The following is a 26686-nucleotide window of genomic DNA, read 5'->3' as shown; positions in this document are numbered from 1 at the left end:
TCTAGTTCATGGCTTCTCGTACTGGACCTTCAAAATATATATGGAACTTGAAAATTGGCTAAGTATAAGTTCCACTCAAAGTCCATATCATGCTCCACTTTGTTCTTCACGCGTGTTGTAGATGTTGTGACGTATATGCGCATAAGTCTTCAAGAGTTACTCTCCAAGTAGCTCTCTTTGACTTGACTAGCTCCATAAGTTGACTATTCCAAGTTGATTTCCTCTCAAAAATTTTGTCGTGAGAGGACTAAAATGTTGCTAATGGGATCTAAACGCTGGACCAATAAGTGTGATGCTCAAGCCTTTAACAAATGCTCCATATCAACTTATTAGTTAATATCACCAATATAATATATGTATTACTTCTTTGCTTTGTGTAGCGTATGGTGTGGAGTTAGTCTTTCCGGACTTCCTCTCCTTAAAATGTTGCCATGGGATTCAAACTTGTGCCTTCTAGTATAGATAATCTGGGTTTTGTCCAATGTATTACGCATACTCATGTATCTAGTGGAAGCAAACGATTTACAAGTCTCATGACATAATGGACTCTATCAATAATTGGAACCAACTAATGTCATGATTTTAACTTCCGAGTCAACTAGCTACACTTTAAAAAATAAAATATGAAATTTTTAAAATTACAATTTGCCTCATCAAAATTATTACAATATTATTTCTAACAAATAATAATAATAATAATAATAATAATAATAATAATAATAATAATAACTCTAACACTAGAAAAGTGGTTACAAATTTTGACTATTTTGCCTATTGGTCAAAATTTTCGAGAAGGCTCTTTGCACATCCCATATAAGTGGTCGAAATTGTCATTTCTAATCAAAACTTCTAGATCTTTTATCACTTTTAAGTGCTTGAAAGTTCATATATTTCTAGTAGTGGAATTATTTATTATACTAACTAGTACATATTCAAGGTAATGTTCTAGAAGTCTTTTTAATCCCTAACAAAATAAAATTATAGCCAAAGACCTTGTGGTCTAGTGGCACTCGGTGTCCCAATTTTCACTCCCACATGGATAATGGGAGTGGATTCGAGTTCAGTAGGTAATACTAGAGTCAGTAGTACTCAAAAAAAACAAAATAAAATTATAATAAATATATTTATAAAAACTGGGCACATGTTGATTAATTGAAATATGTTTATATTTAATCAAAATATAATTATGTTTTTTTTTCATCACTAATAACTTTTTCTAAGCTTTCCTCAATTCAAAATCAGGAAGACGAATGCGGTGAGCGTGGATCGAACACGCGGCCTTCAGATCTTCAGTCTGACGCTCTCCCAACTGAGCTATCCCCGCACTTGATTTTACATTTTTTTTATACAAAATTCCAGTAGCTATCTTCCATTTATTTTCTAGTTTCATCCTTCTGCAGACGCCTAAGAGGTAAATGTCCAGTCCCATACTGAAAATTGTTAAAATTAGAAAGAAGTCTTTAAAAGTTGAGTATAATAGGATGATAAATGATTATATGCAACGCTGAAAATTAGCAGTTTGTTTTTGTTTCGTTTCTGCCATTTGGATTTCTCACCCAAGTGTTTGAGTTGTTGCCTCAAAGAGAGACTTCCTTGCTATGAGTTTTTTTGCACTGATCGTTTCTGCATTCCTGTGGATGTTGAGGCTTAATTTTAATATTATTCTAATAATTCTTGATTTTATTTTCTGATTTTTACTATGGCTGGTTGTGAGATTATTTTATACAAATTTATTGTTTTTACTTAATTTGAAGCCGGCAATTTGTATTTTGATTATAACATTGATCATAAAAATTTCTGTGATGAATAATGATGCATCCAAGGAATTCATTTTGAAAGGGGATTAAATATTACAGTAATAGTTGACTTTTAATTCCAAAAGATATGATTCCTGATTCTGTTCACTCAATAATTTGGGCAGTAAGTTGACTAGCTTTTAATTCAGTATGGACTTTCATGTGCTTAGCAGTTTTCCTGATCTGAGTTGTATAATTGCATTAAAAAATGTAAAAATTAATGAGATTCCTGCTAGGATAGCTCCATATTAATGGCCCTTCAAACATACATTATTCTCAATTACTCAGAAACAGATCAGACAGAGAGAGTGTGAGAGAAAAACATAGAAAGAGAGATGGCTTGTGTTGCATTGGCTTCTCTAATGGCAACAATCGACCTTGAGTTCCGAAAACCAAACCAGAGTGTCTCTTCATGATGAAAAGCCATTGAATTCTCTGTTTGAGAAGCTTTCTTCTTTGCAAGACTTTCTGCAGAAGGAATACAACAACGGTGGTGCTCCAGTCCGTCATTTGGAAATCAAAATCAGAGACTTTGCGCTCAAAGCTGAAGATGACATTGAGATACAACTAAGAAGCTTTCTTCTAGCCCAAGACGGAGAGTGTCAAGCCAAAGCTCGTGGGAAACTCCATCAAAGCTTGCGAAAAGATGCAGAAGATGCAGAAGAGCTGTCCAAGATTATCAGCAACAGCAGAAGCAGTGAACCCGAAGTGGCCATGGCCAGTGAAACTCATCCATCCATTCATTGGTTGAAACCTGAGAATGTTGTGTTGAGTGGACCATATTCGCCATGCTCTCCAAATCTTGAGGATCAATTTAACGAAGACGCCTTCAATGAGGTAGAAAAGATGTTATTCCATACCTCTGCGACAAAAAACATAGTTTCAATTGTAGGATTGTCAGGCATTGGCAAGACTACTTTGGCTAAAAGAGTCTATGGCTCAGATATGGCAGATACTTACGCTCGAGCTTGGGTTACTGTGCCTCAAGAGTACAAGGGAAACACTCTTTCTCAACTAAAAGAGAAATTACACAAGCACTTCGGAGGTAGTTATGAGAAGAAGTGTTTTCTTGTTTTGGATGATATACCAAACGCCCGAGCTTTGGCTAATATCCTAACATGTCTTCCTAATGATTCATTCAAAATTCGTATATTGCTGACCACTCAGTTCAATACTGTTGGTAGCGATGCTGCCCCAATTGGTAATGTGCATAAAATGTGCATATTAGATCCAAAGAGAAGTTGGGATCTATTTTGCAAGAAACTCTCTCCCAAAGAGCTTACTAGAGCACCAAAATTTGTAGAAATCGCCCAACATGTTGTGAAGGAATGTGAAGGGTTGCCACGGTCAATTGTTGCAGTTGCAGAGCGTTTGTCTAAATGCAGTTACATTTTAAAGGAATGGAAGAAGATTGAAAAGGAAGTTGATACATTGGGACCTCTATACAATGATGCCGAGCACTTGAGTAAGCTTACTCTATCTTACAATCAATTGCCACAGCATTTGAAAGTTTGTTTTTTATATTTTGCAATCTATCCAAAAGGCTTTAAAATCAATGTGAAAAGGCTTATTAAGATATGGATTGCTGAGGGATTTGTGAGGCAAATGGAGTGTAAGGGATCTGGGTGGCAGTTGGTGAAGGATTTGGAAGAGGAAGGTTACTGCTATTTAGATCGTCTTGTTCATAGTGGTCTAGTCGCAATCAGCGAATGGGAACATAAGATGACTAATGTTTGCTGGATACATAGTTCCTTATGGGACTTCTGTACAAGACAAACTAAAAAAGAGGGTCTCCTATGTGCGGTGTATACTCGAAAAGATTTAGGATTGCCATTAGACATGTTTGTAAATTCATGTCGTTGGTTAAGTTTATACTCACATAGATTGGATTATTACACGCTCTTTACTACAAATAACCCTCGCTCTCTTTTATTCTTTCAAGGAGATTATGTAAAGTCGGTATCTTTCAAGCTATTAAGAATTGTTGATTTGAGTGCACTTCAAATCTTCAAAACAGTGCCATTGCATTTAAGAGATTTAGTTTTTCTGAGATACCTATGTGTACCACCGTGGTTTGAGGGTTTAGACGATGTAGTGTCAAACAATCAGAATTTACAGACAATTATTGTTTGTGGTGGTGAACCACAACTTAGAACTGGCCATTTCCATTTGTCATTCAGAATTTGGGAGTTACCACATTTAAGGCATCTTGAACTTGGCAATTACTATGAGGTGGATCCTCCAAACAGATATATAGAGCAATTGCAAACATTATCGTGGGTAAGTCCAACTCATTTTACAGAAGAGGAGTATTGGAAGTTCTCAAATTTGAAATATCTAAAGGTTTTCTATAAAGGTGCCTTTGAGCCATGTAGCAGTCCTGGACCTTGCAGAAACCCCACCATCAATTTGGATTATATTTGGTGTTTGTCGAAGCTCGAGACACTTAAGGTTATAGTCCCAGCAAATAGTATGACCAATCTAGAGCGGTCAGTGTTTCCTACACGGTTGAAGAAGTTGAGGTTGAGCTGGACTAATCTCCCGATGAAGCTTCCATGGGTATTGAGAGCTTTAAAGGTGCTCAAACTAGAAAACGCCTTCTCCGGCCAAGTGTGGGGATCATTTGGACGTTTTTCTGACTTAGAAGTGTTGCTCATTGAGGCCACAAATCTTCAGAAATGGGAGGTCGGGAGTTCCGATTTCCCAGAACTAAAGCATCTAATCCTAAGACGTTGTTATTGTTTGGAAGATATCCCATTTCAAGTTCATCTTATTGGCACCCTAGAGACAATTAAGGTGGAGCAGTGTCCCCCTTGTGTTGTCGCTTCTGCCATGAAGATTCAGGAGGAGCGGAAGTGGTTATGGAAAAAGACAAACAACCCTGTGGAGGAGCACAATATCAGTCGTGCTCGCCTAATTCGATACATTGCGGCCCATACGCCACTTACTGTTGTTGTCGACGACGTGATTCATGATTTTAGCTAGCTATATCCTAGGTATGTGTATCATATCATCCTGTTTCTTTAATTTTCTCTTCTATTATATTGTTTGTTTTATTTGCCAAATCTTTACGTTTAAAATATCTTCTTCTCTTCTCATCTGATATCATATATGTTCCACATTTTGCATTATTATTTTCAGTGATGGGGCGAATTCCTATGATGAATCACAGATTACGTTACTGCCAATTGCTTTTCCTCTTAACTTTTTGCAGACTACTGTTCTTGCTTATATCTTGTTTAATTTGTATATATATATATATATATATATATATATATATATATATAGATGTTATGTGGCTTTTTAAGATTTGTGATGGTCACCCTTTTAATCTTTGACCTTGTGAAATATACGTGATACATGGCACCTAGATTTAACAAATTTAGGAGCCATTTGGCCCGTGTTTTGGAGAAATGTGATGGACTACCACCTACAATTATTGTAGTCGCGAAGCGTCTGTCTAAATGCAAAAATGCAACAAAAGAATTGAAAAACATTGAAAAGAAATTAGAATCATTAGGAATTATAGGTCACAATATACGTACTCTCATTTACTATCAATTGCCAAAAGATTTGAAAGTTTACTTTCTATATCTTGGAGTCTTCCCAAAACGTAGTGAAATCCAAGTTAAAACACTTCTCAGGTTATGGATTGTTGAAGGATTGGTGAAGCAAACATGTTCTATGAACATAGAAGAGAGTGCTTATAGCCTTATAGTTGTTTAGAATATCTTATTGATAGAAGTTTTGTCTTAATCTGCAACTTGAGTTCTGATGGAAAAATTAAGAGTTGTAGGATACATAGTGTCTTGCATAGCGTATGTGTAGTAGAAGCTCAAAAAGAGGGCATTTTATGTGTGGTAAATACTCTTCAACGTGTGGGATTGCCATTAAGTAGTGTGCTTGCGAATTCGATCGTGTTGTTGGCTAAGTTTATACATACATGGTTTCGACTATTACGTGTTGCTTGGTACAAATATTTGTCGCTCTATTTTCTTCTTTTGTGAAAATTCAGAATCAGAATTTGTGCCTCTCAAGTTTTTAAGAGTTTTGGCATTTGTTCCATCTCGATTCCTCGAAAGATATAATTTAGGGAACCTAATATTTTTGAGATATGTACATGTAAAACAATGGTTTGAGGGTCTAGAGGATATAGTGTCAACTAATCCAAATCTCCAAGTACTTCTTGTGTCTCATAAGGGAACAATTGCAAGCTCGATGCGTTTGCCATCTAAAATTTGGGAGACACCAAAACTAATAAGGCATGTGGAGGTTAGCTCTTCTCTTTCGGTGGATCCTCCTCCTCTTAGCGAGGTTAGAGAGTCGTTGCAGACATTATATTGGTTGAGGCTACACCATTGTACAGAGGAAGTGTTTTCAACGATTCCAAATGTCAAAAAGTTGGGGATTATTTGTGGAGGTGGTAAGGGAAGTAGTAGTCCAACTGAGGATAACCTTCGTAATCTTGGTTATTTGGGTGAGCTCAAGACATTAATGATTGCATTTCGGAAAGGCTCACCAACAGGCTTTCAGAATTTCAAGTCTTTGCTGTTGCACCTCAACATTAAGAAATTGAAACTGAAGAGAACTTGTTTGCCGTGGAGTGAAATAAGCGTAGTTGGCATGTTGCCCAACCTTGAAGTACTAAAATTGAAAGAAGCTTCCAGTGGTTCAGATTGGAACTCCAGCCTGCATAAAGGCTTCTTTAAGCTAGAATTCTTGTATGTTGAAGCTAAACACCTTGTCCGTTGGGAGATCAATGAGTTCAATGAGTTTATTTGTCTTAAGCACCTAGTCCTTAAAAGATGTACACAATTGGAAGCTATTCCAGCTGGCTTTGAAGTTGTAAGCACACTGGAGTCAATTGAGTTACTAAATTGCTCCCTCCATCTTAAGGAACATGTCCAACATGTTAGTGATATTCGGATGGCTTATTTTGGATTCAGTCCCATTGTTATTTGCCATGGTTTGTCTCTTCTCTCTCACTCTCTTTTTTTTTATAGAATTATGAATTTTGTTGAATTTATCCAACCTTAACTTCTTTTCTTTTCTTTTTTTTTTTTGTCAAATGACAGTGAACCAAAAACAAGAAGTTGAAGAGGCTAATGATTAATTTGTCCAAATAAACGAATTGAATGGTACATGTGTATTGCAATTAAATTGCCTATTTTCAGTACTTGCCTTGTGAGTAGCAGCTAGTGTATGTGTTACACTTACATGGCCTAATTTTAGCACTGACATCATGATCAACATATCTATCGTCACTTTTAACTTTTAAGAAAATAATAATAATACTCCGTACATATCATAATAATAATAATAATAATAATAAACAATTCTCGTACCAAAAGGTCCATTATTGTCAACACTTTCTCAGTTGAACCCGTTACGTTACACAAAGTCTTCATAGTGCAGTTTCTTTTTTCTTGTGTGGTTTGGAGGCGCTATAACACATGAACAAATTTTTCTTGTCACCCAAAAAAAGAGAGTCATGCTTATCGAATGCATGGCTTTGCAATATAATACAAAGTAACACTTAAAAATTATTTTAAAAACTGACAATTACTATTTATTATTATTTTTTTTTTTGGAGTTGGGAAGATTTGAAAATGACAATTACTATTTTTTTTTTTGGAGTTGGGAAGACTTGAGGCTGGGACAACTCCAACCAAGTTGTTTTAGTTATCACAAGATTTCAAGTTTAACTTTCTGTGAGAATTATTTATTAACTTTTTTATATGAGCCCATTAGGCTTCACTTAGAACACACGAATGTGCATCTGATTGAGTTTCTTAATTGTGTATGAGCATTAATTAAAGGTATTTATATTTTGATAAAACCATGATGTTTAAAGTGTTTTCCTCCCAAAAGGTTGAATCCCCAACCCCAAGGGTCCCACGCCTCGGTCCAACAAAACATCTAGAAATATGTAAATCATGATAACTCAACTGAACACAGAGGCTAAACTTTTGCTCACTGCCCACAAAAAACCCCTCACTTTGAGAAGTTGCTTCCACACTGCCGCTGGTGAGACTCAATCCCTTTCTTCTCCCAAAGTTTGAAGTGTTTTCTTTCCTCAGGGTTAGCAATGATTTGCAGTGTGGCAAATTTGCATGAGCATGCTTATGGTAATTCATACATTTTGAAGTTTGCTTTTTAATTATCATTGAAATACTAAATTCATAAAGCTTTAGTTGTGTTGTTAGAATGATGCATGTTATGGTTCAATACCTTAGAATGATGCATGTTGTGGTTCAATACCTTAGAATGATGCATGTTGTGGTTCAATACCTTATATGGAAATTCTTAAGCAATTGAAGCTTGATTACTTTCTATAATTATTCTAGTCAACCATACTTGGTTGCATAATATTTCATGATATTGTTCGATCAAATATTCAAATCATCAAATGTAATTGACATAAAGAAAAGAAAATCTGGTAAGAATAACACATCATGTACAAGCTAGGTTGTGTTCCATACTTGTCTATAAAAAACTACACCGTACAGCACTAAACATGTTTCTTGTGTGATCTACTGTATCAGTATTTGTGTCACAACTAGTGAAATGAAAACACTTTCATCTCTCGAGCAAAATAGACTGGTTTTTAGTGATTATATTAGGTGCAAAAAATAAAAATAAAAATAAAAAACAAAGTTCAACTAAAGCCAAGAAACTCCAATCCAATTGCTGAAGGAGTCAAGCCATGTTGAGACAAGTACTCAGAATTGAAAAACTTACTTAAATGCCTCATGCCACTGTCACACAAGATCGTAACGATTATGTGGCCAGGGCCTAATGCTCGTGCCACCCTAACAGCTCCAACACAATTCATGGCCGATGAACTTCCAACAAACAGCCCATCATTCTTCAACAGATACCTGATCAGCATCAGCAACATTAAAGTAATAACACGTGCACTAATGTGCGTGTGCACAATATTGTACTAACTTTGACAGCACATACTTCGTTTTTTCAAAAGTTTCTCAAGCCATTAGGGTTGTTGGCTACTTAAGGGTTAGCAAAATTATTGAAAAATTTCAATGTTAATACATTCAGTAACATGTGAAGTGGATTTTTTATGTGTCATCCTTACTTTGTGGAGACAAACAGCTCAAAAGAAAGAGAACTAGGCATATAAACTAACCTTGACATTTCAACAGCTTCCATGTCTGTGCCTCGGAAAGCCCCATCAAGTTTTGCCATCTTAAAATTTTCTGTCAATCTATTGATTCCAATCCCTTCAGTAATAGTATCGAAAGGGTTCTTCAACCTCCGTCCTTCAGCTTCCTCTCTCGTGTACATGACTCCTCTTATTACCTTGTTAAATAAGCCCGAACCAGGGGGGTCAACAAGAAAGCACTTGATGTTTGAGTTTTTTTCCTGAACATGGGACAGAAGTTCATCTCTCAGCACTTAATATTTTAGCTGCACTAGTTACTGTTGGAAACTAAAAACCAACCTTCAAAAAACATGAAACACCAGCAACAGTGCCACCGGTGCCTGCTGCTGCAACAAAAGCATCCAGTTCCCCACCTGTTTGTTCCCATATCTCTGGCCCGGTACCCTCATAGTGGGCCCTAAAATTTGCAAGGTTTTCAAATTGATCTGCAAAAAATCCACCCTTACAGTCAAGTGAGAATGTTGAACTTTGTTTTTCCTCACTGATTGTATGACCATTGATTTGTTTAGCCCCCTTGGCACCATTTTGATCTGCTTTGCTTTTTCTAATTAATGCTATTTCATTTGCCTCCAGTGCCCTTCTTCTTGCAATATTAACAAAATGATCTTTGTGAGTGATTGAAACTGGTCGGACCCTTTCAACTGTAGCCCCAAGTGCTTCCAGGATTTGAGACTATAAAACAGTGGTTTTGTTCAGGATCACAAGATTTAAGAGAACAAACAAAAGGAAATGAAATATTTACAATGAATCACAGCAATAACATAATGCATCGCATGTTTAGTTACATAACCACAGAATCAGGTGGAAACCAGACAAGCTTGGGAATCTGTCAAGTAAGAGTTCAACCATTTCTTAGTTTTTAAGAGGGAGAACTAACATATGATTCTTGCATTTTGGTACAATCCTTTTTGTCAGTTCCTAATCTTCAAAGTTTGAACCACTAATTCCTCTTTTCATCTTTCTTTTAAGAAGCAACTATAAAATTTAGCAAACCATTCAGAAAATTTGACTATCCCTAGACACATCCTAAAAATGCTTGAGATGTGCACTTGGTCTGAACTAGCAAAGGGAAAAAAAATAGCAGTAATTACACGTGTGAAAACGCGAGAGAAGAAAGGTTTATATACCTTCTCAATAGCAGCATCATCAGGGATAACCACATGGCATGTACACCCAAATGCAGGAGCTACTGTTGCAAGACTTATGGCTGTGCTTCCAGCACTGCCCTCTGTAACTACGCCGCCTTCAGCTAGTGCCCCTGATTCCATAGCCTATATAAACAAGAATTGTATGTAAACCACCACATAGAAGCATCTATCTTTATGATACCAAATTTCAGCAAAGTGTATAGAAACAGACAGCACAAGTAGTTAATTTTTATGATAACAAAACACCAAAGAAAGATCCTAGTAGCATCTGAAAGCTTATTCAAATATAAAAATAGGATATAGCAGAATACATACACCGATAACCAATCTGCCTGCCGGAATGGGATATGTTCAGACAACAAGGAGAAAATAACAAAATGCAGAACAGTGAAAGCATATATTGAGGGACTTGTGACAATAATCCATGAACCAAATATCCGGAAAAGAAGAATACAAAGAAGATAACGAAGCTAATGATGAGAATTCCTTGACACTTCAAGTTGAAAGCACTAAATGATTATGTATGCACTTCAAATTACAGAAAGAAGAAAAAAAAATTTCACTAACAAGCAGCACTGCCTATTTGCCTAAAAACTAGTAAATTACAGCATAATGAAGAGCTATAAGCATAAATGTATGATCAAATTCACTGGTCAGTCAAGTGAGGACTTTCTAAGAATAATAACGCCCAAATAATAACCATTTCATCAAAAAGAATATGAAACCATTAATAATGAATCATAATTTTTGTGCAGGAAATATTGCCACAAGCAACACCCCTAAAAGGGGACTTCCCTACCGTGCTAGATTAACAAAATGTGAAATTAATTCTTTTTCTAATCAAACAAAAGCGAAACTATCTAAGCAGATAGATGGAGTGAATTTACCTTCTCAATAATTTTCACAGCTACCCTGTCTTTAACACTCCCGCCTGGATTCAAGAACTCTGCTTTCCCAAGAATCTGTTTATCAATCAAAACGTATTTATTTGTTCTTTTTTTGTAAACACATAAATAAACGAAAATTACCAAAGACCATTAGAAATAAACCACAAGTGTATGCGTGTTTAGAGAGAGAGAAGGTACCTCACAGCCAGTTGCGTCGGAAAGGCTATTGATTCTAATCAAAGGGGTGTTGCCAATGGCGTCAACGAGCCCATTTCTGGACTTTTTCAGTGAAGTGGTTTGTCTGCGTCTAGAAGACTTGTTTTCAGTGTGCTTGGTGAGGAAGTAAGAGACAACTACAGCTATGGAGAGCGCTGTGGCAATCGCACCTGCGGTGGTTCTCATAGGCGGCGCCGATGGAGAGCAGCGGTGGAAATGGATCCGGCCTGGTTGAACCGGTTTAAAATACACTGCATTTTAGTCATGACCACGGTTCGGTTTCAATTCTATTTCGGTTCTGAACTAGCGGTTCCTGGTTCCGACTTCGGAACCGAACCTTCTATCACAGTTTCAGGTACGAATTCGGAACAGGCGATTTCGGTTCAAACCGCCGATTCAAATTGGACTTTAAAAAAAATTAATTAAGTTTAACAATTAATATTTTTTCTTGAAAAGTTTCCATTCTAAAATGTTTTTAAAATTGTTATATTAAATATTTGAACTTCAAAGTTAAACTACATTAAAAAGTTATTATAGTTGAATTTTAAAATATTATTTAAAGTTTAAACTTTATTCAAATAATAATTAAACTTAACCAAATAATAAATAATAATTAAATTTTTTTGTGCAGTTTGAAACCGGAATCAGAACTGTAACCTTGTAGATTCCAGTCCGATTCCAACAATGCACGGTTCGATTTGAATCGAAATTCAAATCGAACCATGGTCATCCCTGCACTGCATGTCCAAATATAGGCTTAAGCCTGCAAAGTGAATATATGGAATACGGTCATGTACAAACCGACAATCTTCCAAATAGGGGTGGAAATAAGCTAGGCCGAGTCGGGCTTTAGAAATTTAGGCATGGGCCTGCTATGGAAATCTAAAGCCTGAGCCTGGGCCTGCATGTAGGCTTTTTTTTTAGGCTCAAGCCTGAGCCTAGAGTTGCCCTGACCTGCCCTGAAGCCTTTTTAAAAGCCTATTTAACATATAGGCTTTTAAAAAGGCTCCTAAATAGATCCTAAATAGGCTTTGAGGCTTTTAAAATAGGCCCTATTTAAGGCCTACATTTTTAAGCCTTTTAAAGTATATCTGTAAAAAATTTACAACTTAATATAAATATATCATAAATTTAATAGCATGAGCCTTGGCAACTTAATGTAAAAAATTACTACATGCCTTGGCAACCATTGATGCCATTCCTTAGCTGCAGAGTAAATATCTCCCATAGCATCAGCTCATCAACTTAATATAAATATATCATAAAAAGAGATAATCTTTTTCATATATAACACATAAATAGATGATAGATTCAGAAATTTCACTTCTGGCACTATCAAAACTTAAACGGTTAAACCCAACTCTTGGCAGCTACGGATTGATTAGACATGTTTGATATAATTTAACTGCTGCCACTGAGCCTAAATCCAGATTCCAAACACATACTATATGAACTATCGAATCTCAAATTCTCAACACGACTAGAACACCGTTGCACACATGAATTCAGTAAGCGTCCCAATCAGCAACAACACCAGTAGCCATAGCATACATTGAATCATAAACCAATGAAAAAAAAAAAAAAAAAAAAAAAAAAAAAAAAAAACAAACAGAAATGAATATTGAATAGTGAATCCATTCACCTGACCAGACCATTAAACTTCCAATCAAATTGAATTCATATCAATCATCAAAACCAGCCAATAGTTTACTAAACAAGCAACAACCAACAAGCACTTCAAAAACTGCAGCAGTTTCAATTTTCAAACATTCAATTCCTATTTCAAAAACTGCAGTAGTTTCAAACCACTAAACCAGTATACATATTTCTATTTCAATAAAACCAGTACAAATAAAACCATAATAAACTATAAACTGCAGCAGTACACTTCTATTTCTAGTAATTTATTGGTTTCAGACCAGGGACTCCACCCCTAAATAAAACCAATAAAACCAGACCAGTAAACTGCAGCAGCCACCGCCACCGACGGACGCAGCAGCAGCCGCCTCAGCCCTCAGTGTACGGCTGTACGCAGTATACGCAAAGAGTAAGAACTAAGCACCAGTACGCACTAACCTCGCTGCCTCACCGCCTCCTGCCTCCCGCCTCGCAAGGTGGCTGACTCGCCGCTGTAGTGTCCGAGTCCAAGTCTCCGACGAGCACGAGCACGGGCAGTCGACGATTTATTCAATTGGGGATTAGCGATTAGGGAATTAGGGTTATTTGGTTGACTTGAGTCCTGGTTTGGAAGATATCAATAGATAGTGGGGGTTATACTATTAAATATAAAAAGATATTAGTTATAAACTCATATATATAATAAATATAAATTATATATATATATATATATAGGGGCTGGATTCAACGAGATCACCCTATAAAATGAGATCATGAGATCCCATCTCAGTCATTTATAAATTTGGAATGAATGGTTAAGATTGATATTAAAATATGAATTATATTAGGAGAAAATTAAAAGAAAATGATAGAATTGTAATTTGATAAGGATGTGTATGAGAAAGGAAATTAATAGACATAATAATTCTCATATATTAAGGAATCCTAATCATGGTAACCCAGTACAAGTTGTTTTGGGATATTCACACTAGTCTACCAGAAGTTTTCCAAAGCCAACAACATTGCTAGTACTATGTATGTAATTGAATTTGTTTATTTTTTTGTAGTACCGTAGGTGTGTGCATTTTTTGTGAATGGTGTGTGCGTTTATTGTTAATGTTGGTGCGTGTGCAAACGCTAGCGAAGCTGTGTGTGTTTCACTGGACATAGATTAAAGTGTGTGCATTGAAGGTTACCAGCGTGTGCATGGGGCGTAGATTAAAGTGTGTGCCACTAGTACATGTATGGAAAATAAGTGTGCGCATGTGAGATTATTAGCGTGTGCAGTTGTGTGAAATATTTATGCAACAACACTTGCACAAGTATGGATGATAGTGCATGCATGGAAAGTAAACGAATTGTGCACTATTTTGAATGAAATGTTTAATGGCCGTGCACGCGCTTTAGCTAATTCAATCCGAGGTGGGTGCATTTGTGTAATTAGGCGTGTGCAAAAGTCTGAGTAGGAAATAAAGGGTTTGGGGATGTTTTATTATGAGCGAAACTTTTTTATGGATGTGATATGTTAGTGTGTACCTTTGTGTTATTGGGCGTTAATTACTTTAACGGGTGTTAAAACCTCAATTATGATATTGTAGGAGTGTGCATTTCTTGAAGACGGTGTGTGCGTCGTGTGTGTTAGTGGGTGCACAACTCTGGGTCCTGTGTGCGTTGGCGTATTTTACGAGTTTTTGATTCATTCCGAAGGTGTGTGCGTCCGTGTTTGCTACCATGTGCAAAACTCTGGTAAATATGCAAATTACTGAATGCAACTTTTTGTACGTTCATGGAGTTACGCATGGGTGATTTTGAGATTTGGTTTGTAAGTCTGTTGCGTTAATTAGTTTAGCGAGGGCTAAAACCCACATTTTGATATTGTATGAGTGTGCATTTCTTTAAGACGGTGTGTGCGTGCATATGTGTGTTCTTAACAATTTAGTAGTTAGTGCACAGATTGTTCACACCAACTACTTTATTACGTCTAAATAAATACTCTGTGCATTAAAATAAATAATGAGATAAAGAATCAGGGAAACTACTAAACAAAGACAATATGACCATAGGCTAACATAAAAAAATATATGAAACAAAAAGGAATTGTCTGTGACTACAATTGAATTTCACCCAACATGAGCCGTAGATCCCAACACGAAGTTGATGTTCCTATCCCGACGTATGTTGCTATGAAGCATTAGAATATATGACATCTAGCACACGCATAGAGACCGCAAACATTGTGCATCACCCCTGCAAAGGCCACAATCCCAAGTGGCAAGCGACTGCCCTACATACATTCCATGTGACACATCCCTATGTCCCTAGCACAAGCCCCAAGCGCGCACACCTAAAAAAAGTCAACGTGACAAAAGTTTCTCATAAAAACCAACATAACACAATGCACATGTTATAAGTACATGTTGCTTCAACCATTTAGAACCACCACTAATCATTAATAAATACAAATTGTAATACAATAATGCCACACGTTAAATGAACACAACAAATCCACCTATCCCCCCACCTCAACTCCCTCAACTACACAAACATTCACATATACAAAAAAAATAATAATAAAATTGTGCACAAACTGCCTTCAATAGCCAAGCATACATAGAACCTATATCCCATCACAAACTCCAAGCCTCAAACGCACACACCTCAAAAAGATCAACGTTGTTGCCTACATACACATACACAACATCTCAAACGCACAAACCAGCCGATATTTGAAACCAAACAAACACAATGCACAGTCCATATAGCTCACACGCACACGTTGGTATCATTCTTTCCAATGAACCAAATGAAAAGTGACTTAATATCTAGAGGATATAAAGACCTATTCTAACCCAATGAGGTAGCTCAAGTGGCAAATGAGCTCTCTTTGTGGGGAGGAATTTCGGGATAACCCGGATTCAATTCCCACAAGTGACGATTCCCCCTGGGCCAGCTCCCGTGCCTCCCGAAGCGAACATGGGTGGACCCCGGACCGTTAAACGGACAGAAAGAAAGACCAGAAAGACCCTGTAAATTTACCAAAAAAAAATAAAGAATTCTTTGAAATATATGATATGCCCCTTTGAAATATATGATATGCCTCATTAGGTAAATAGGCAAATGCAATGCTTATGTGTCGCCTACATACACATAAGCAACAACGCAAACACATAGACCATCCGATTTTTAGTGAACCAAACAAACACCACACACAGACTATATAATAAGGTTACAACAACTATTAGACACTGTCACACCACTGTCACACCTTCATAATAACGACAACTGCAAATGCACAAAGACCACACGATAAACGCACCCGCACAACCCACCACACACCCACAACAATTTTCCTAGCATTCGAAAACACCCACACATAAAATGGCGAAGGGACATGCAATGCACATACCCAAAAACTAAACGCACACACCTCAATACATAACGACACAGCACACATATGCACCAGCTCACATGCACAGACCATCTACACTTTAAAACCTGACCACAAATAATGCACAGACTACCCGTAAACTTTTCACTAAGCAATTGAAATACCAAAATTGAAAGTTTTATGTAATTGTGGACATTGTTAACTGTTTTTTTTTTTTGAATTCTTTAAAATTTTGTAAAATACATTTAACATTAAAGAAAATATTTGAAAAAAAAAAAAAAAACAAGAAGTCAATTTGAGTAGTAAATATAACATATACAATAAGAAAAAGAGAAAGTTTCACACATTATTATTTTTAATCTAACTTAAATTAACTCTGATCTACAGCATTGTTTTTTATTACGTCAACTCAACTAAGTTTAACCATGCATGTTTTACTAATGATAAATATAATATTAAAAATAAAATGATAATGCATGTTAAATTACTTTATTTGTGATGAATGAATTTATGTAACTATGAAATACAACCAATATAATATTGGTATTTTCCTTGAACACACACGCACCAACTCACACGCACAGATCACCAACATCTTACAACCTAAACACAATCAATGCCGAACAGAAGAATCAAAGAAACCCGAATACCCACCACGACACCCATCACCTAATGTAATTGCTTTTGGCTATCCTGCAGCATATAATAATGCAGTTAAGATTAGACACACTAATGTATCTAAATTTTTTACTGTATTGATTATATTAGGTACTATTCTTAAAAGTGTACTTGGAAGCTACAATTTGCTTCACTTCTTTATTTTCTTAACAACTTGTGCTCAAAATAGACATATAAGTAAGAACTAACTAATAGGATTATTTATTTTTTTGATAATTAAACTAACTATTAGGATTGTTGGCTAGTAAACTTAACGTATTACCTGTTGTTCCAGAAGAGAAAAGTATATTTGTGAATGATTCAGTAGGCAATTCTATTGCATCAAACTTTAGTTCTCTGCAATTGCACAGACCCAATCAATACTAGAACAGCAATTGCATAGACCCAATCAATACTGGGTAAAATTACCACGCACATACCACTATATTCAAACTCATGCAATATGAAATATCATCTCCCCGCACATTTGATTTGTACAAAACCATTACAACTTATGAAGTTAGTAATAAAATAAGTGGTAGATGGAAGACTTCAATATGGTATACTTTCCAGCATTCATTGTGTTCTTTTAGGTAAACAGAAATGCTAATATGCAGAGCCATTGTTCATCATGGAGCTACAAATCTACAAACCTAGGCTTCAATCTTTTATCTGACCCAATTTCAACCTTTGAGGTCATCTGTTGTAGCCGTTTCACTTTACATGACAGAGACCAAAACAATTAACGAACATTTCATCTCGATATCTATGCTAAAGCTGATAATTTGGGGATGGCTTAATCAATCTGTTGGCATTTGGCAATAACTTTGAGATAGAAAACTAGAACGCAAGCTAAAACACAACTTAAACATCAATTACCTCCTTTCTTCCTTATTGAGTAACATAGATGCGAGATTAAGGTGTCAATCAGTTAGAGAATGCATGCAGATTCTAAAAGTATGGCGAGCTATGCATTAATTATTCTAGAAATCAAGAACACAATCAGACAACAAAAATGGAGCATAACTTATCCGGACCTACCACCCACACACACACCGAGACCCCACCCGACGCAGTGCATTTAACACCAACACCGGTACCACCCCCCACCCGTCGGACAGACCACACACAGCCCTCCCGGAACGAATACGGCAATCAGAACACCACCCACCGCCCCAAAACAGAGTAACATGGAATACCAAACCACTGCACCAATGCTAACCCTACCCAAAAAAACAAAAAGCAGATAACGAAATACGCATCAAAAAATTGAACACGGAATACCTCCAACAACATTAGAAACATTCCTCCTCAGACGCTTCGACCTCCGAATAGAAGAACCCGCCATGGAACTTCGAGCTTATGCCTATGTCGACACGCGAGAGGGAAGAAGACTCGACCGAGACTGTCACCAATCGTGGGAGGATATCACCTACGGAAGATGGATATCACCAAATCGTGGGAGAATATCGCCGGAGTAGAATCGTGGGATGGAGACCGGCATGCACCAAAATCGGGAGAGACCAATCGCAAAAAGGAAAAAACCCAGAAAAAAAAGGGATTCCCAAAACGTAATTAAGCAAATAATAATTAAACTGACCATCATGCCCTCCCTGATCCCAATTACGGCGATAAACAATATTTTAATAATAAATTATTTAAAACAAATCTGAACCGTGAAACAAAAAGAATAAATGGTCGAGATGTAATCTCATGATCTCGTCTAAATAGGATGATCTCACTGGATCCAAATCCTATATATATATATATATATATATATATATATATATATATACATCTACATCTACATCTACATCTACATCTACAATCTTAATAAGAGCCAATAATTTTAGGATTTTAACCTGAAGAAAAAATGTTTGTATAATTATTTACTTACACGAATAGTTCATATTATTTTGATTTTAGTAATCTTTTATGATTTTCCTTCTTTACCCTCTATTACATTATTTTCTTCCCTTAAATAACTCCACAATTTAATTGTTTACCATGCCTTTATTCAAAAAAGAAACATTATTAAAAAAAAAGAGATAATTTAATTAGTTATATTGTTCTTCCATTAAATAACCCCACAATTTAGATGTTTACAATGCCTTTATTCAAAAAAAATCATTATTAAAAAAAAGAGATAATTTAATTAGTTATATTGTCTTTATTTTCTTAAAAAAATTATTTAATTAGTTATATTGTCTTTATTTTCTAAAAAAAAATTATGTCTTTATTTTCTAATGAGTTCCACAATCCATTGAAGCTCAAACCCATTCCCTTGCATATGGGAGTGTACACCAGGTGCCGCTTGACTACAAGGTAAATTGTATTTTTTTATTTATATGATTTAAAATGTATAAATTTTTATTACCAAAAGTAGTATTTATTTATACTATCGTTTTTAGACTAAGTATTTTGACTATCGTTTTTACAGAATTGCAAACATTTATTTTAGTGACAATTATAATCAATCTCTCATATATTATCTTGCATTCATATAATTTGAATTATCGATTTAAATAAACAAATTCAACATTCAATTATATATGCATGAACATCTCCTATATAATCTTGTATTTATATACTTTGAAGTACTTATTTAAAAATAAATATTGAGCATTATCATTTTCGCGCAAGGCGCGCGTGAAAAAACTAGTATATATATAAACAGGTCAGGCCTGTAGGCTCATAGGCCAGGCCTTTACATATAGGCCTGGACCTATTTACATTAATAGGCTTTTAAATAGGCCTAGGTCTGGCCTTTTTACTAAATAGGTCAGGCCAGGCCAGGCCGTAGGCCCCTACGTAGGGGCCTGGCCTATTCCCACCCCTACTTCCAAAAGTGAAAGAAATAAAAAATTATTGATTAATCTAAGCACCTTGTGCTCAGATAGCATGTAGTGATTTTTTCATATGGAAGGTTATAAGATCGAGCCTCAGTGGAGAGTCAATTTGACTCTTTGTGCTTCAACATGTTGAAAAAGTATGTATGAACAAATACTACAATGTAATAGGGTCAATTGTATTCAAAGAAAAAATCTTGTTTGCCAGCTAGAATCATGAGCCAAGTTTCACATGAAAGTTGCACATTTTTTCGTAAATTAGATATAATTATACATAATTATCAGAATAAGTCTTACAAAAAATATATTGATCCATGAACTATTAAGCCATTAACCCTCTAAGTCTCCAACTTTATACTAAAACAAATGTTTCGTTCCTAACTTATTCCTTACCCCGAAAACTTCCCAATGTTCCCATCTATTATCCTAGCTAAGGCACATATACGATAGCAAATGTCCAAATTATTTTTACATTTGGTTTCATTACTATTACATTATTTTCATATTTAATCATTAAAATTTTATTGTTATCATATTTGATACATAATTTTCATAATTTTTTTTATCGCATTAGATCATTTTTACATTTTTTTAATAAAAAATAAAGTGTGTCACATTTTTAATTTAAAACCTTTATGATTTGAAGTAAAATAAATAAATAAATAAAGTTCAACCAAGCTTGAAATTTAATTTTTCAAATAAAGTTGAGTTTTGAGAATTAACTATTTGGACTCGACTCGATGTAATTATATCTAAATGATCGAGGTTTTTTATTTTGCTTTAAAAAATATTAATTGAGATTTTTTCATCAAAATCTTTGATTGGGCTGTATGTGTAAGATTATATAGATTTAGGAAAATTGTCAAATAGACCTTAAACTTCTCACGAAAAGTCAATTAGGCTCATGAACTTTTAAAGGGTGCAATTAAACACATCAACTCACGATTTGAAGTCATTCAACCCCATTAGTCGGTTACCTCTCTAGTAAGTTCTGATAAATGCCTCTGTGGCTCGTCTCATAAACTTTGTTTTGTGAAATCCTAGTCAAAGTGCTTATTGGATTGTGGGTTGCAGAGGAATTTGGAAATTCAAAATTTGAAGCTTATTCATATTTATAAGAGCACATAGATAGAAGTACTGTCTTAATCAGCAATTGGAGTTCTGATGGAAATATTAAAAATTGTAGGATACTTGATACATAGTACATTGCATAACTTTTGTGTAAGATAAACATAAAAAAGAGTATTTTTTTTTCTTTTGCAATAAATACTCAACTACATTATTTAGGATTGTCACTAAGGGTGTGTTTGAAAAACAGGAAAATAACTTCTGAAAAATAACTCATTTTTCAGAAAATAGGTTTATTTTTGGTGTTTGAATGTATTCTGTAAACTGTCTTTATATGTTTGGTTCATTTTCTAAAAAATAATAGAATTTTATAATTATATATTTTTATTATTTTATTTAAAATATTAAAAAATATATAATATTATTAAAAATAGTATTTTTAATTATAAATATTTAAAAAAAAAAAAAACTCACCCCCCTGGTTTCCGACGGTAACAAACCAGAGCACTGCTCTAGTTTCTGTTCTGCCAGAAACCAGAGCATTTTTGGTTTTGGGCGGAAACCATAAACCATACAGTGACCCATGCGTAGTGAGGAGCGGAAAATGACTTCCACCTAGGGGTGTAAACGAGCTCGAGCTCGTTAAGAAAGGCTCGGCTTGAGTTCGAGCTCGAGCTCGATCGAGCTTGAGAATTGATGCTCAAGCTCGAGCTCGAATTCGAGCTCGAGTTCATGCTCGAACTCAAGCTCGAGTTCAATTTTGAGCTCAAATTTTACCTGCTTGATTTTAAATTAATGTTTCAATTGAAAACAAACTATAATATTATATATATATATATATATATATCGCTCGCGAGCGGCCCGTCGAGCCACGAGCCTAAGACATTAGAGCTCGAGCTCGAATTTAACTGAGCTCGAGCATAGCTTTGACCGAGCGGCTCGCGAGCAGCTCGCAAGCCGCTCGGCTCATTTACACCCCTACTTCCACCTTTTTGGGATGATTTTCCCCAGTCAACGGAAATCAATTTCCGTTGACTGGGTTTTCCAATGGTAGCCAAACACTAGAAGCCCGGACACGGGCTTCCAAACACACCTTAAGTGAGTTTGTAAAGTAGTATTGTGGTTAAGTTTAAGCAAACATAGTTTGACTATTATGCACGTACTCTTTAGTAAAAAAACTCTAGTTTTTTTTTTTTGGCGAAAACTTTGAATTATTTGTACCTCTCAAAGTTTTAAGAGTTTTATCAACCAAACTATATTCAGGGGATTTAGAAGCCTAAAAAGAATTGCATACTATTTCTATAAGAACATATTCCATCCTTGTAGATCAGATTAGTGAGCAAATATTATCACCTCTTAGCTCGAAACTTGAGAGAGGATCACATATGTGAAAAAAATGATATGGGGATCATACTTTTTTGCACTTCCACTTCACACTTAGATGGTCAATTATATAAATAGATAAACAAATTAATCACGAAGCATGAAAAAAAAAACATAAAAATAAGTATTATAGCTTGATATCAAAATGCATGAAAAATGTTGAATTCCCTCAAACACTAGATGCACAAGTTGATAATAACATCAAATTAGAGCTTAAGACTACCACAAACAGAAACTTACCACAATGGGTCGGAGTACTTCTAGCTAGTTGAAAATCACTAGTGAAAATTCGACTTCTGAATGAGCTCCGAGTGATGCATGCGTAAATTAAAAAAAAAAAAAAACTGAGAGCCAAAGAAGAAAATATAAAGGGCAAAAAAGAAAAGAATAAAGAATATAGTTGTAGGTTGAAACATGAGAAAGTGAAGAAGATGAAACAACTGTGAAGAACTCGGACACAAAATTACACTTCGCACTTTGACAGAAGGTGAGTGAAAAATGGTCAAATAGAGCTAAATGGACAAACAAAGCTAAATACCCAAACAAAACAAATATATAGTATGAGATCTAAACTCTCTTAACTCGATTGTATCAAGATGCAATTATTATGGTCCAAACAGTTTTTTTTTTTTTTTTTTTAAATGGTCCAAACAGTTGTGTAGACTATATTATCAATGTATATTCAGTACAAAAATAATGTATTTTCAATATATTAAAAATGTATATTGTGTTCAGAAAAAATACATTATTTTGTATAATGAATATTTAGTACATGAATAATGTACTTTTTGTTATGATCCACACAATAATTTGCAATCAAGATGAGGATGCGTGACATGAAAATTTACTTTTAAAAAATAGAAAACTCTCAAATAAATTATACTCTAACCAAATGTTTTATTTTTATTGGATGAAGAAAAAAATTGAACAAAAATCATGATTCACCTATTTTTATTAAACAATTAAAATATGACACATAACAATATGCCATGGAGTATAAATGAAGTAGGAAGTGAGACTACACTATTAAATATATGTAATGTAGAAATAAAATATTTGTAATTTGAGTTGTGACGGATCGGAGGAGGAGTGGTTGACTTGATCTGAAATAAAGCCTCAGCCATTGCTGTGAGTTATGTAAAGGTTTAGGCGGGTTGTCTCAGATTTTGAACAACCATTCTGATACTAATGCTGATTCTTCAAAACTTCATTCCCTCCCACCACCAGGATATCCCTTCACAGCTATCCGCGGATAAATGGGTGAGTACTGAGTACAGTGCAGTCGCAAATTATATCGTGGACCGTGGTCCACAATGCATTGTGGACCGCGGTCCCAAAACGACGTCGTTTTGATTAATGAAAACAGACGGATGAATTCGCGTCACTCACTTTCTTTTCATATATACTGCAGTTACATTTCAACACAACTTCAGTTACATTTCAACACAACTGCAGTTACCTTTCAACACAACTGCAGTTACATTTTGATATAACTACAGTTTCATTCGATAATATAAAAACACAAAAGTGAAACTGTTATTCAGTATCTGTTCATATACACTGCAGTTACATTTCAACACTGTAGACACAGGAAATTTGAAGTCGACAAATGGGCTGATTCGTATGTTATGGGCTTCATTTTGATGTAATTGAGCTAGTTATTGATTTATTTGGATGAATTAAATTGTCCAATTAAATTGGTCCAATTGCCCAAATTGAATATAATTGACGGCTAGTGGACTGATCCATGTCTGGCCCGACAAGAGATATTTATATATTTATATTAATTATTTAATTTAAGTATGTGATAAATGTTCATATATTTAAATTAATTATTTAATTTGAATATGTGATAAGATTATGAATTTGGATGCAATGGTGGCTAGATACATTCTAGATAAATATTCATATTATCCTAAATAATATAAGGATAATATTCAAGAGTTTGAAGCCCATCAAAAGTCTCTCATATTCTCCCCTATAAATAGAGCCCTTCATTCATTCCAAAAAACACACTTGAGGAATTGAAGAACCTGAAGAAGCTCTGAATTGAAGAAATCAAGCCAAGCTAAAGTTGATTGAAGACCAAATATTCAAGTGTTCAAGCTAAGTTGAAGCGAACTGAAGATCAAGCCAATTTGAGTCCGGAAGCCCTTCAACGAAGATCAAGCAACAAAGCCCTTCATTGAAGCACAAAGCCGCTTTCCGGAGGCCCTTCAGTTAAAGTTTAAAGTCAAGTAAAGCAAGTGAAGAATCAGAGGATTTTCTAGATAGAGATCTGTACCCGCACACTTTGAAATTCAAATATATTTCTTTGTTCACTTTTTCTTGTTCACAAACACAACTACAGTTACATTTTGATATAACTACAGTTTCATTCGATAATATCAAACACAAATGTGAAACTATTATTCAGTATCTTTTCATATACACTGCAGTTACATTTCAACACAACTACAGTTACATTTTGATATAACTACAGTTTCATTCAATAATATCAAACACAAATGTGAAACTGTTATTCAGTATCTGTTCATATACACTGCAGTTACATTTCAACACAACTACAGTTACATTTTGATATAACTACAGTTTCATTCAATAATATCAAACACAAATGTGAAACTATTATTCAGTATCTTTTCATATACACTGCAGTTACATTTCAACACAACTACAATTACATTTTGATATAATTACAGTTTCATTCGATAATATCAAAACAAATGTAAGGCAGTATCTTTTGGAATGAACTGTAGTGTCAATTACAGGGCTCCGTCTCCCACTTACTAAAACGACGTCGTTTTGGGACCGCGGTCCACAATGCATTGTGGACCGCGGTCCACGATATAAGAACTGCAGTGCAGTGGGATTAAAATTTTAAAGCCCACTTTTCATTTTTCATCCATAAGTTAGAGAATAGGTGCAGGATTCAATCACTAGCCTATTTTTTAATATTTTCCTTCAGGTGCTTATGTGGATCTTCATTTTCAAGACCACGAAATGTTGGGAGTAGTTGAATCAAACCTGACCTTAATTCAAAACCAACCTCTAAGGCAGGATGTTGAATACAAAGCGGTTGTTGATTTGGATATGGTGCAGAAAGTTCCCTTAAAGTTCTTTGTTCTTCAGCCACTACTTGTTGTTCAGCCATTGTTGGTTCTTTTTTGGAATCGCAACAAGATGCAATCGATTCAGTTGTGGGAGTCTTTACAAAATAAATATAAATTGATTCTATACAAACTGATTGATTTCTACTGAAAAATACGTTCCTATTTATATTAATTCAGGCTGAATTTCGTCCGCATATGAGAGTAAATTGCGGTAGAGTTTTTTGGTGAGGAGCAGTCCACGCGTCGAAATTTTAGCTTGTGGACGAAATTCCTCGCAGCAGTCTTCGGCTTCGCAATTGTCGTTCGTCGCAGGCCAGGTCAATTGCTTCCTAATTCCTACGTACATACTAAATTAACTAAAGAAACAAAAGGGGAATTGGGTTTAAATGGAGTTGGGCTTCAAAACATATAAAAGAAATAAAAACATTAATCATTGGGCCAAATTAAACAAAATAAAATAAAGAAGGAATTAGCCCAACTCTTAATATTGGCCCAAAATAATCTTTAAGCTTAATTATTTAAATAACTAATATATTAATATAAAATATAAAATAAAACTTAAAATAAATATAATGTTAAATAAATAAAACTAATTTATTATAAGAATCAAATATAAATATGTATAAAAATAGTGCTTATCAAAATTCCCCACACTAATCATTTGCTTGTCCTCAAGCAAAGACATTATTCCAGAAAACATAAATATATAAAAACTCATAACACTTCATGAACATTGGTCTCAAACACATTATAAATACTCAGCTAGCAATTTATTTGAAAATGGAGTTAACTAAATAACCAAGCCCTCACGGGTATATCACTCGTCACTCAAAAGTGTTTGAAGGGTGTGTAAATTTCACTCAAATAAATTCCTATAGAAATGATCTACCATAGGCTTGCATATCTTCTCATTCTCCACTACAAGATAACATGCATGATCAAATCATAAGGACTTTCTCCAAGGTTGTAATGGGGCTTAGGGCAAAGGGTAGGAATTATTTGGAAAAGTAGTTCAAAAAGCCTTCAAAACTAGAGGAGCATGATTGATTGAACTAACTCAAAAATAAAGACCAAATGAACCCAATCTCTCTTATTATTTTGGTAACTCCAACCAAATAAACTATCACATCCTCGTATGACCACAAACTATTTGTATCTTATTCAGTAGGAATACTAAGAATAACAAAAATGATAATTTCATTTTCTCTTTTTCTCTTTTTTTGTACTGCTACTTTTCATTTTTTTTTCTCTCTTTTTTTTTTCTTTTTGATTTGATTTTTTTTTTTGTAGAATCTGAAGAAAGGCACTTTCCGCTGCACATTTCACCCTCTTAGTATAGAATCAATCTCAAATTGAAACAACTATATCAACTCATTTTCTT

The 26686-nt window shown here is 35.0% G+C and overlaps 3 protein-coding genes, 1 long non-coding RNA gene and 1 other non-coding gene across 11 annotated transcripts in view; 1 reads left to right on the top strand and 4 right to left on the bottom strand.

The window, feature by feature from the left end:
* Nucleotides 1–1251: 1251 nt before the first annotated feature.
* Nucleotides 1252–1324, bottom strand: TRNAF-GAA. Its single transcript has one exon. It is a non-coding gene; the product is annotated as a tRNA-Phe (tRNA).
* On the top strand, nucleotides 1292–7060 carry LOC116000999 (putative late blight resistance protein homolog R1C-3). 3 transcript variants are annotated; one of them, XM_031240894.1, is made up of 4 exons: nucleotides 1292–1411; nucleotides 2260–4792; nucleotides 5997–6762; nucleotides 6872–7060. In XM_031240894.1, exon 2 carries the CDS (start codon nucleotides 2511–2513, stop codon nucleotides 4779–4781), a length of 2271 nt encoding a protein of 756 aa, XP_031096754.1. In that variant the 5' UTR covers nucleotides 1292–1411; nucleotides 2260–2510; the 3' UTR covers nucleotides 4782–4792; nucleotides 5997–6762; nucleotides 6872–7060. The 3 variants fall into 3 exon arrangements, with proteins under 3 accessions (XP_031096754.1, XP_031096753.1, XP_031096755.1); XM_031240895.1 differs by lacking the exon at nucleotides 1292–1411 and having other exon boundaries at nucleotides 2575–2633; nucleotides 2740–4792; XM_031240893.1 differs by lacking the exon at nucleotides 1292–1411 and having other exon boundaries at nucleotides 1425–4792; nucleotides 6069–6762.
* Nucleotides 7061–8190: 1130 nt separating this feature from the next.
* Nucleotides 8191–13487, bottom strand: LOC116002125 (cysteine synthase 2-like). 5 transcript variants are annotated; one of them, XM_031242159.1, is made up of 8 exons: nucleotides 13307–13487; nucleotides 11888–11993; nucleotides 11213–11481; nucleotides 11015–11089; nucleotides 10107–10250; nucleotides 9259–9651; nucleotides 8944–9179; nucleotides 8191–8677 (listed from the first exon to the last, which is right to left on the bottom strand). In XM_031242159.1, the coding sequence occupies exons 2-8, from the start codon at nucleotides 11958–11960 to the stop codon at nucleotides 8455–8457; spliced, it is 1413 nt and encodes a 470-aa protein (XP_031098019.1). In that variant the 5' UTR covers nucleotides 11961–11993; nucleotides 13307–13487; the 3' UTR covers nucleotides 8191–8454. The 5 variants fall into 5 exon arrangements, with proteins under 5 accessions (XP_031098019.1, XP_031098022.1, XP_031098021.1 ...); XM_031242162.1 differs by lacking the exon at nucleotides 11888–11993 and having other exon boundaries at nucleotides 13307–13486; XM_031242161.1 differs by lacking the exon at nucleotides 11888–11993 and having other exon boundaries at nucleotides 11213–11457; nucleotides 13307–13486.
* A 1340-nt stretch (nucleotides 13488–14827) lies between these two features.
* LOC116002740 lies at nucleotides 14828–18431 on the bottom strand. The gene is made up of 2 exons (XR_004094540.1): nucleotides 18177–18431; nucleotides 14828–15191 (listed from the first exon to the last, which is right to left on the bottom strand). It is a non-coding gene; the product is annotated as an uncharacterized LOC116002740 (long non-coding RNA).
* Nucleotides 18432–24298: 5867 nt separating this feature from the next.
* Nucleotides 24299–26686, bottom strand: part of LOC116001056 — a 7019-nt gene continuing 4631 nt past the window's right edge. The window contains exon 3 of the mRNA XM_031240960.1: nucleotides 24299–24406. Coding sequence (XP_031096820.1) covers nucleotides 24299–24406 — 108 coding nt within the window. The remainder of the gene's footprint in view (nucleotides 24407–26686) is intronic.

This window comes from Ipomoea triloba, chromosome 13 (assembly GCF_003576645.1).
Source record: "Ipomoea triloba cultivar NCNSP0323 chromosome 13, ASM357664v1".
NCBI classification, from domain to species: Eukaryota; Viridiplantae; Streptophyta; class Magnoliopsida; order Solanales; family Convolvulaceae; genus Ipomoea; species Ipomoea triloba.
The sequence above is the reverse complement of the archived record's forward strand: the minus strand, read 5'-3'. Positions and strand labels throughout refer to the sequence as shown.

Bases quoted from the DNA above. Each gene is read 5' to 3' on its own strand.
- LOC116000999 (XM_031240894.1), top strand. From the start codon at position 2,511: ATGGCCAGTGAAACTCATCCATCCATTCATTGGTTGAAACCTGAGAAT.
- LOC116002125 (XM_031242159.1), bottom strand. From the start codon at position 11,960: ATGACCATGGTTCGATTTGAATTTCGATTCAAATCGAACCGTGCATTG. The intron at 11,090-11,212 runs GTACCTTCTCTC...ATTGATAAACAG, and splicing joins CCGACGCAACTGGCTGTGAG to ATTCTTGGGAAAGCAGAGTT. The intron at 9,180-9,258 runs GTTGGTTTTTAG...TCCCATGTTCAG, and splicing joins GTGTTTCATGTTTTTTGAAG to GAAAAAAACTCAAACATCAA.